The 11,504-nt window shown below is 42.1% G+C and overlaps 1 protein-coding gene across 4 annotated transcripts in view; it reads right to left on the bottom strand.

Annotated features, from left to right (window-relative positions):
- Positions 1-1,512: 1,512 nt before the first annotated feature.
- Positions 1,513-11,504, bottom strand: part of Dis3l (DIS3 like exosome 3'-5' exoribonuclease) — a 49,893-nt gene continuing 39,901 nt past the window's right edge. For all 4 annotated transcript variants that reach the window (XM_029565004.1, XM_008836341.3, XM_029565005.1 and 1 more), the window contains 5 exons: positions 7,843-7,997; positions 7,558-7,736; positions 3,232-3,377; positions 1,928-2,102; positions 1,513-1,854 (listed from right to left, as the gene is read on the bottom strand). In XM_029565004.1, the coding sequence (XP_029420864.1) occupies positions 1,549-1,854; positions 1,928-2,102; positions 3,232-3,377; positions 7,558-7,736; positions 7,843-7,997 (961 nt within the window). In that variant the 3' untranslated portion in view covers positions 1,513-1,548. The remainder of the gene's footprint in view (positions 1,855-1,927; positions 2,103-3,231; positions 3,378-7,557; positions 7,737-7,842; positions 7,998-11,504) is intronic.

The following is an 11,504-nucleotide window of genomic DNA, read 5'->3' as shown; positions in this document are numbered from 1 at the left end:
TTTTTGTAGCCCCAGCTTCCTGGAACTCGCTATGTAGACCAGGCTGGCCTGGCCTTGAACTCACAGAGATTCACCTGCCTCTGCCTCTCAAGTGCTGGGATTAAAGGCATACACCACCACACCTGGCTAAGACAGGTCTTTCTGTAGCCCCAGCTGGCCTGGAACTTGCTATGTATTCACTTTAACATTTAAAAGATCATATGAAAGACTAAGATATTGCCTGGCCATCATTGGTGGTAGAGGAGTTCAGAGAATGTTCTTTGTGGGTTAAGAATGTGCTAGAGAGCTTGCCTAATGTGCAAAACCATGGGTTTGATCTCTAGCACCTCCAGGAAACAGTGCTCTTTGGCACATTACTGGTTCATTGGAGAGAAACTTGCAGGGTGTCATGAACAGCTTGTAAGGAGGAGTCGCATGAAACACCTTTCACTTGGTATTAGGAAGAACTTGTACAATGATGAAAATAGGAAATGAGATTTGGGGGTCGTGACTATGAGGCTAGAAGTGATCAGGCCAGAAAAAGACCTTTGGAGTTTTTGCTTGCTCTCAGAGCTTGGTGGAGAGGCTAATGAGCTGAGAAAGCATGTTGATAAGTTTAAGGTTTGTTTTGGTTCCTGGCAGGAGATTCCCACTGATGGCAGGGATAAGAGTAAAGACAGAGAACTTGGTGAAAAAGGCAGGTAGTTGAAAAGAGTGGAATAATGGTACTACAGTGGCTTCCATCCCTACACCAGGCTAGGCAGCATCTTAGGTACTTAGACTGACCTCAGCTAAGTTGGGAATGACAAAGATGGATTGAAAAGCCAGGAAGTTGGGCACAGAACATAGAGCTGGGGGCTTGCTGGGAACTGTCTCAGTGATGGGCCTGTGGTAAATAAGAGGACTGGGGATCTTGTTCCAATGGGGAACAGCGGGAAGATGGAGGCTAGTAAAAGGTACCACTGATACCTAGAGGGCCTGATGAGGCCTCTGGACACAACTCTGGATTGAAGAAGGGCAGGTGGATTTGCTTTTCCAGTGGTTGCTGGCAAGGAACAATTCTGGGAAGGGGGCTTGAGAAAAGACTGTTGCATGGAGGGTCTACCACCCTCCCTATGCCCTATCTCTTAACTGGTGCTAGGCCAACAGGGAAAGCTTAAGTCAAATATGAAATAAAAGAGTTTTAAAGTACAACTATCCTACCTAAAAGTGACTAAAAAGTTACCTAACTGCTGTCAGAGGGGCCTAATGACCTGAATTGCCCAGTGTAGAAATTACTGAAAAAGCTTCATTTGAAATTATTTGAAGCAAGATAATTAAAAATTCTGGGTTTACTAAAAAGCTAGCAACCTGCCTGGCAGAACCCTCATTGACTGTCTAATTGTTGAACATTCACTAATTGTTGAAAAACCAGTTTCTGTTGGGAATGTTATATTTTAAGGCAGGCAGCTTCAACAAAAAAGAGACCAAATACCTACTTTATCTTGATGACCTAGGCGACACAAACTTAGATGTTGTTTGAAAAGACAGTAAAACATGTAAGACCAAGCTCTTTAATAAAAAAGTATTTCATATTCCATAATTGTCTGAAACATCCAGAAGAGCAAGGTCTCGGATCTCCTCTAGAAGCATGTACAGACTTCTTCCTTTTGTCTGGCAGTATTCCTGATAGTCCTCCTGCAGGACCTTGACTTGGACCTCCTGGGCAAGCTGCGCCTCTTCCACAGATCTGGTTACTTCTTTCACTAACTCACTCTTCAGAAAGGAGCTCTGATGAGAAAGTTCTGTGTTTCTTGTCATGTACGGTTGGTTGCTTACTATTTCAAGCTTGATTGTATCAGAGTGACAACGCAAGGCCTGTACAGAGATTCTTACCTGTCATACAGAAAATATGTTTACAGATCATGTTTTTCTTTACATGGAAAACAAAACATAAACATAGACTTACTGTTATGTGGTCAAACAAATGGAATGTAATAGATTTCCCTCCTGTTGTGGTAGAAGTGATTTTGTTTTGAAATCTTTGAAGGGATCCTGGTTTCCATTCAGAACAGCTTTCTGGTCCACATGAGATCACTAAGCCATCTTTGTTTTTCAGATAAGCAGCACCTTTAATCCCAAACCTGAATCATTGCCAGAATAAACAAGATAATATATTCTTAGTATGCAGATCTTGTATGTCTAGCCACTTTCCTGTGGTTTACCTCTAAAAACTTTAAAAGCAGATGCAGGGGCTGGACAAATGACTCATTGGTTAAGAGCTTTGGCTGCTCTTGCAGAGGACCTGGGTTTGGTGCCCAGCACCCACATGGAAGCTAACAACTGTCTGTAATTCTAGTTCCAGGAGATCCGACACCCTCTTTTGACCTCCCTGGGCACTGCATGACATGGGTGCACTTATATACATGCCGGCAAGACATTCGTACACATAAAATAAAAATAAAAACATTAAAAAAAAAAAAGCAGATGAAGCCAGGAGTGTTCGTGCACACTTTTAATCCCAGCACTCGGGAGGCAGAGGCAGGTGGACCTCTGAGATTGAGGCCAGCCTGGTCTACATGGTAAGTTCCAGGTCTTCCATGGTAAGTTGAGGCTATAGGGAGATACTGTCTCAAAAAGACCAAAAAAAGGGCAGATGAAGACTGATGTAGATGTATATATATGGACTCATTGCACTCATTGCTCCCTTTATTTCCTAATTACTTCCTAACTGTACATTACATATATATGGTCATTTTATGAATAGTGTGTATAATACTATTATGTATGTAGAGATACACACTTTTTGTTTCTTGAGACATGGTCTCTATGTCTCTATGTCTAGGCTGGCCGAAACTCACTATGTATATCAGGCTGGCCTCAAACTCAGAGATACACCTGCCTTTGTCTCCTGAGTGCTGGGATTAAAGTTGTGTGCTACTGTACCTACTTTATATTCTCTTTTTGAGACAGGATATCCTATAACTTCTGATCCTCTTGCTTCTACCTTCCAGAGTGCTAGAATTACAGGCATGTACCATCACATCTGGTTTTATGCAATGCTGGGGATCGAATCCAGGCCTTCATGCAAGCACTGTACTGAGTTACACCTTAGCCTATATTATTTATTTATTGCAGTGCTGGGATTAAACTCAGGACATTATTCATACTAGGCAAATACTCTACTACTGTGCCACATACCCCAGTCCAAATAAATACTTTAATAAATTATGTACTGTTTATGATTTCTTATTAACACTACAAGTAACATACCTTGGTATAAAGACAAGCACACCATTTGTTCTGATTGAATAAATAACTCCATCAGCTATGCACCGCTCCTCAGTTTCTGGATCTTTGTCTTTAAAGTACATGCACTGGAAGAGCTCCGTGGACTGCTTCTGAGAGTACTGTGCTGCCTGCAAGAAGCACAGCCCACAGCATGGAGACAGACTTCCCTGGCATTCCAGGAGTACAGCTGAAACACATATCTCCATGCAAACAGTTTTTAAAAGGGTGAGATTCAGCTGGGTATGGTGGCTCATGCCTGTAATCCTGGTACTTGGAGTCCGAGGCAGGAGGATTGTCATGAGTTTGAGGTCAGCCTTGGGGGTTACAGAGTGAATTCCAGTTTCAACTAAACCAAAAATAGAGAGGGGGAAAAAAGTTAGAAGCATCTATAGTTTATCCAACTGAAGGCCAGCAAATTTAAAATATTATTTCTTTTTTTTTTGGCCTTTTTGAGACAGGGTCTCCCTGTAGCCCCAGCTGTCCTGGAACTCACCATGTAGACCCAGCTGGCCTTGAACTCACAGAGATCCGCCTGCCTCTGCCTCCCATAAATGTGTAGCCCAAGCAGGCCTCGAACTCAAGATCCACCTGCCTCTGCCTCTTCAGCATATCCTACCGGTATGCACCACCACTACCGGCCTTTTTAAAAAAAATATTATTTATCATTTTTATTTTATGTGTATGTGTGTATTGCCCGCATGTAGGTAAGTACACCTATGTTGTGCAATGCCCGTGGAGGTCAGAAGAGGCTGTTGGATCCCCTGGGACTGGAGTTACAGACAGTTGTTAGCTGCCATGTGGATGCTAGGATTCAAACCCGGGTCTCCTGCAAGAACAACCTGTGTTCTTAACTGCTGAGCAATCTCACCAGGCCCTATTTATTCTTATTTTATATGTATGTTTTGCCTGCATGTATGTAACAAATGCATGCGATGCCCCTGGAGGCCAGAAGAGGGCGTTGGAGCCCCTGACACTGGAGTTATAGACATTTGATAGCTAGCTACCATGTGGGTTCTGGGAACCTAACCCAGGTCCTCTGCAAGAGCAGCCAGTGCTCTTAACTGTTAAGTCATCCTGCCAGCTCCAAGGTCAGCAAATTTAGCAGTGCCCCTGAGGTAGAGGAAAGCATCATCCATGCCTACTTTTCCTTTGAGCTTGTCCTACCAGAATTTTGGTGGGAGTGTAAATGAACACTGCCATTACAGAGGGCAGCTTAGTCTTTCAGTTTAATTGTGCACACTTTTTGTTAGGCAGGGCCAAGCCCTTTGGTAAACCTCCTCCATTTTAGGGGGGTAACTACAATAGCTAATTTGGTTTCTACAATTAAAGTAACTTGTTTCTCTACATTTTTGTTTTCCCAACCCAATGAACTCCAAATCAAGTAATGGCCATCTAGGAAAGATGTTCTGGATCATCTAACATTCTTTTTTTTTTTTTTTAATTATTATTATTACTCTTGTGAGTGTCCAATGAGCCTGCTTGGCCCTCCTTTCATGAATGAGCACAACTGACAACAAGTCCAATTGTGACGATGTTTATTGAACTCACAGAGATCCGCCTGCCTCTGCCTCCCAAGTGCTGGGACTACAGGAGTGTGCCACCATGCCCGGCTTATTATTTTTGTTTTATGTGTATGCGTGTATTGCCTGCATGTAGGTAAGTGCACCCGTGTTGTGCAATGTCCGCAGAGGACAGAAGATGCTGTTGGATCCCCTGGAACTGGAGTTAAGGACAGTTGTTAGCTGCCATGTGGGTGCTGGGATTCAAACCCAGGTTTTCTGCAAGAACAACCAGTGTTCTTAACTCTAAGCCATCTCTCCAGCCCCATCTAACATTCTTTAACAGGCTGCTCACTTGTTACCCTTAGCAGTGGCCAACTGTGGGCCAAAAAAGGAAAAGTTTTTTAAAATTATTTTTATTTTATATGTATGAGTGTATTGCCTGCATGTAAGTATACCCATGTTGTGCAATGCCTGAGGAGGTCAGGAGAGGGAACTGGAATTAGGACAGTTGTTAGCTGCCATGTGGGTGCTGGGAATTGAACTCAGGTCCTCTGCAAGAGCAGTCAGTGCTCTTCACTGCTGAGCCAACTCTCCAGCCCCGAAAGGAAACATTTTAACCTCCTTCCTCACCCCTTCCTCGGTCCTATAACTGTCCTAGCTTGTAAGTGGATGGTGGGCTCTGATTCTTACACAGAATAAAAGGTTTTCCCCCAAATAAAAGCTTGCACTGTCAGCAAGTTGTTCCTTCCCTTGTCTGTCTTTCCTTTTCATAGACCTTTCCCTTTAGACTCACTAATTCCATTTCTAGGACTGTATCAGGCAATAATCTGCAAGTATAAAAGTATATATGCAAGGATGGGTGAAAGTTGGATGGCTTAGAACAGTGCCCAACAGAACTTTCTGCAGTGATGGAAATCCCAATAGTGACAACACAGTGCCATGTTACTGAACATGTGGAACATGGCTAGTGTGGCTGAGGAGCCGTTGCTAACCTCAACAAATTTAAATAGCCAACATTGCTAGTGGCCATGATGTTATATGACACAAAATACAGAAAATTACCTTAAACATCTAGGCAGTTTCCAATTTTCTGTATCACCCAGTAGTCTAGTTCCGTATTATGCTATCCTGTACTACTGGGAAGAATATAGAGTACAGAATAACTTCTACAATTGTGATGTAAGTAAATCTGTTGATATTGTGATCTATCAATAACAGATGGGTTAAATGAAAAAAGATTTCAAAGAGAAGGTATATTGTATTTTTAGGAAAAAAATTAGTATTGGGCCATGGTGTAGCTCAGTTGGTAGAGTGCTTACCTAACATGCTTAAAGCTGTGAGTTTAATCCCTAGCATGCAATAAAATACTAGTGGTCCATGTCAGTAGTCCCAGCATCTGGAGGGTAAAGGCAGGAGGATAGGAAACTCAAGGTTATCCTCAGCTACATGTTGAGTTTGAGGATAGCCTATGCCACATGAGACCCTGTCTCAAAGAAAAAAATTCTAGCACTGTCTAGAATTTAATAATGGCTATCTCTGGGCAGTAAGGTAATAGGTGATACTTTTTCATATCTTAAAACATTTTTCCTTCAAGATTTATTTTTATTTTATGTGTATGAGTGTTTGTCTACATGTATGTATGTATTCCAGGTGCATGGCCTAAAAGGCCAGAAGGTAGTGTTGGATCCCTTGGAACTGGAGTTACAGATAGTTGTGAGCCACCATGTGGGTGCTGGGAACCTAACCTGGGTCCTCTGCAAGAGCAGCTAGTACTGTTAACCACTGAGTCATGTTTCCTGCCTTCTTTAAAGATTTTTTTAAAATATTTATTTATTTAGTGTGTGTGCATATGCCCACGTGGAGGGTAAAGGACAATTTGTGTGAGTTGGTTCTCTTCTTCCATCATGTGAGTTCCTGGGAATCAAACTCAGGTTGTCAGGCTTGGCAGCATTCACTGAGCCATCTCTGTGTGTGTGTGTGTGTGTGTGTGTGTGTGTGTACGCACGTGCATGTGTGTGTGTGACAGAGAGAGAGAGAGAGACAGAGACAGAGCGAGAACGTGCAATGGCACACGTGGAGAGGTCAAAGGACAACTATGAAGAGTCAGTTCTTATTTTCTAGCTTCTTTTTGTTTTTGAGACGGTCTTGCTGCTGCTGCTGCTGCACTATGCACTCCAGGCTGGCCGGCCTATGAGCTGGTTCTCCTGTTTCTGCTCCCATCTCACTTTGGAAGTACTAGTATAGATGCATGCTACAGCATCCAGCTTTTTACATGGATTCCTGGGCTCAAACTCAAGTGATTAGGTTTGCACAGAAAATGCTATTATGTGCTGAGCCATCTCTTAGTCTTTTCTTCATTTTATGTGTTGCGTCTTTTGAGACAATATCTTGCTAATGTAGACCAGGCTGGCCTCAAGTTTGAAATCCTCCTGCTTCTGCCTCCTGAGTACTGGGGTTACATCACACCCAGCTGCTTGAACCTGTATGTTTCTACCTTTTGGGGAAGACATCTAATTCATTGTCAACTCTCTCAAACTAATCCCAGTGCATACAGAAGCTGAACTGGAGGGCCACTTGAGTCCCCTGAGTCAGCCTGGAAAACACTGCGACCTCCTCTCAAAAGAAAAAAAAAGTCTCCCAAGTTCACATATCATTTTGGAGCACTTATAAATGTATTAAGAGAACTGGTTAGAAAATTATGAAATTCAATTTGCTAAAATATATGGTACTCCAGTCTATTATGCAGTAAAGCTGATAGTCTCTTGACATGAGATAATGGGTAAGAGAATTTAAAATTCCTCCTTACTCGGTTTCTGTTGTTGATATGTCTGCATAACTCCTCAAGATCTTTGTTGCTGAACAAATTTTCTTTAATTTCCATTTTCTTGTCTTTTGAAATGGCTGCCATTAATAGTCGGTGCACTATAATATCTGAATATCTTCTTATTGGAGAAGTAAAGTGGGTATATTTATCTAGCGCAAGACCTTCAATAAGAAACAAAAACATCAAAATAAAGGACACACACACACTCAAGCACTTACAAAAAGACTTGCTCGAGCTTACAGCCATACATAAAAACACTCCATTCACCATAATGCTGGAACTCTTCCTCTGCGCACGATCCTGTGGAAAAGTAGAGTGCATTGGACATGGCCTGGGTAGCCATAGAGCGCAGCAGCCTGTTCACAACAGGATCGCTGGGGTCATTTGCATCATCCAGAGAGTCAGCCAGAGTTTTATTGGACCTGACAAAGAACAGAGAAACCTTGATGGTCCCCAAAGGAAATTTACAAGCAGCCCCTTACATTCCTTGGTTTAAATATCTTCAACTGCATCGTGTAAATTTATTTTGGCCACATTTCTCTTTTTTAAATATTATTTTTATTTTATGTGTACGAATGTATTGTCTGCATGTATGTGACTGCACCCGTGTGGTGCAATGCTGCGGAGGTCAGAAGAGGGCTTCAGATTCCCCTGGAACTGGAGTTAAGGACGGTAGCCACCATGTGGGTGCTGGGAATCGAGCCCAGGTCCTCTGTAAGAGCAGTCAGTGCTCTTAACCACTGAGCCATCTCTCCAGGCAACCACAGCAATCTAGTTTGCTTTTAATGTTTAAAGAAAGAGTGTCAGGAGCCTGAGAGGGTGGGTTTGGACCTCCTCCATCGGGGTAGCTGCTTGGAGCTCAGCAGACTGCCAGAGTGGTGGGTTCTGGCCTCCAACTACCAGAGGGCAGGAGAACCCAGGGGACAGCCTGACAGAACCTGGATTCTGCCTCCATGTGGTGGTGAGCTTCCCCTAATTGCACCATACCACCCTCCTACCTCAGATTTTTGTAAGGCCCCTCCCAAGGCCCCAGGGTAGATCTACCTTTGGTAGGCTAAGGCTGGGATCTCAGCAGACCACCAGAGAGTGAGGAGTTCTGGCCCCCCTCTGGCCTCCTTCTGGCATAGGGTTGACAAGCACAGGACTGCCTGAGAGAGCCTGGATCCTACCTCCATGTGGTGAAGGAAGCCTGAGTGTACCTGACTGGAACCTGAATTGGGCTTCTGTGGGTACCCCTGAATAGCTGATCTGAAGCCATCAGTTCCCTCCAAAATAAACCTGAGAGAACCTGAACCCTGTACCAACCAGCTTTACATAACCAATAAAGAAAGGATCTAGACACCCGGATAATACAGACTAAATTCTCATATCAAAATCATAAATAACAAAAGAAATTCACATGCCAGAACCAGAAAGAAAGAATAATAAAATGGAAAGCCAAAACACTATGTCCCAATGAAAGCCCACTGATCCTATAGAGTTCTACAAGGAGAACCTCCTAGAGATAACCCAGGACACTGAATTTAAAAGAACAGTCATAAACATGATCAAGGAATTCAACAAATTTAAAGAACACACAAACAAATGAAAGAGCTAAAAGATGACAGGGATAAACTTCAGAATGAATTCACAAAAGAGATCGAAATAGTGAAGAAAATTCAGGCAGAAATGAAGAAGGAAGTGCAAAACTCAATAAGCCAACTTGAAACAACGGGGGAAAGCCTCATCTCTAAATGAATGAAATGGAAAACAGAATATCAACACTGGAGAATAAAGTTGAAGAATTGAATCACTCAAGCAAAGAGTATGGAAAATCAAACAGGAATGGAATATGCAGGAGATGTGGAACACCATGAAAAGACCAAATCTATGTATCATAGGAATAGAGGAAGGAGAAGGATTGTAGAAGATAATTTCACAAAATTAATGAAAAACATCCCCATACAAATACAGGAAGCACACGGAACATCAAATAGATAGGATCAGAAAAGAAACTCCCCTCAACATATCATAGTAAAAACACTAAATGTACAGAACAAAGAGAGAATACTGAAAGCGGCAAAAGAAAAACAAGTCACATACAAAGGAAATCCCATCAGAATTACAGATGACTTATCAATGCAAACTATGAAAGCCAGAAGAGACTGGACAAAGGTATTTCCAGTTCTACATGACAATAGATGCCAGCCCAGAATACTATACAGAGAAAAAAATGTCTATTATAGTTGAGGGGGAAAGAAAAATCTAAGACACAGATAGCCTGAAAGAATACATGTCCTCAAAGCCAGCCCTCCAAAGAATAGTTGAAGTGCTACAGAGAGCAGAGAGAGAAACAACTATACCCTAGGGGCAATGAAAGAAAATAAACCAAGATATAATCTACGAAACACAAAATTACACAGAGAATACAAACAGCAATCAAAATGATGGTAACTAATACATACCTTTGAATAATAACCTTAAATATCAATGGACTGAACTCCCCAGTCAAAAGACACAGACTAAGTGAATGGATTATGAAACAAAATCCATCTCTTTGCTGTCTGCCAGAAACCCATCTCACCTTCAAGGACAGGCACTACCTTAAGGTAAAAGGATGGAAAAGAATATTCCAAGCAAATGGCACTAAGAAACAAGCAGGGATTGTAATTCTAATATCTGACAAAATAGACTTCAAAGTAAAACTAATCAAACTAATCAAAAGAGATAAGGAGGTTCACATCATTCTGATCAAAGGAACAGTTAACTAAGACAATATTAAAATCCTGAACATATATGCACCAAACTCTGGTGCACCCAAATTCATAAAAACAACACTACAGGACTTTAAGACATAGATTAACCCCAACTCAGTAATAATAGAGGACTTCAGTACTCCATTGTCTCCATTAGAAGGGTCAACTGGACAAAGAATAAACAGAGAGACATCTGAATTAAATGATACCATACATCAAATGGACCTAACAGACTCTTTCGATTATTCCATCCAAACACCAAAGAATACACTTTTTACTAGCACCTCATGGAACTTTTTCAAAAACTGACCACATACTGGGCCACAAAACAAACCTCAACGAATGCAAAAATATTGAAATAATTCCACGCATTCTATGGGACCACAAAGCAATAAAGCTCAAAATCAACACTGGAAGAAGCCCTAGTCACTACATGAACTTGTGGCAATTGAACAAGGGCTCTGCAGATTATTTTCCCAGTTCTATGCTGGATTTTTGTCTGCCTGAGTTTGCATGGGACTTGTGTATCCTGGCACCATTGCCATAGAATCATATGAGCAGGTTCCCAGGAGCTTGTGGGACTCTGTTTCCATATGGTCGTGCACCCCCTCCCAGGCTCTTACAATTTTTCTTCCCCCTATTTTATGAAGGTCCCTAAGCCCTGGGTGGGTGGAGTCCTGTTCATGGACCAGCAATCTGCAAACTCTGGTTCTTTGAAAAGATAAACAAGATAGACCATTAGCCCAGTTAAACAAAAGAAAGAACAACTCCAAATCAACAAAATCAGAGATGAAAGGGGAAACATCACAACAGACACCCCAAAAATCCAAACTATTGTAAGGGAATATTTTAAAAACCTATACACAGGCCGGGTGTGGTGGCGCATGCCTTTAATCCCAGCACTCGCGAGGCAGAGGCAGGCAGATCTCTGTGAGTTCAAGGCCAGCCTGGTCCACATAGTGAGTTCCAGGAAAGCTGGGGCTACAGGGAGACCCTGTCTCAAAAAGTCCAAAAAAAACCCCCAACCAAACAAACAAAAACACCTATACGGTACTAAATCTGAAAGTCTAAAAGAAATGGATGGATACCTGAAATCATGGGAACCTCCAAAATTAAATCAAGAAGAGATCAACAGTTTAAACAGACCCATAACGTATAAGGAAATTAAAACAGTAATACAAAGCCTCCCAACAT

The sequence above is a fragment of the Nannospalax galili genome, unplaced genomic scaffold, assembly GCF_000622305.1.
Source record: "Nannospalax galili isolate Female #2095 unplaced genomic scaffold, S.galili_v1.0 scaffold54, whole genome shotgun sequence".
NCBI classification, from domain to species: Eukaryota; Metazoa; Chordata; class Mammalia; order Rodentia; family Spalacidae; genus Nannospalax; species Nannospalax galili.
Note: the sequence above shows the minus strand (reverse complement) of the source record. Positions and strands in the feature narration are given on the sequence as shown.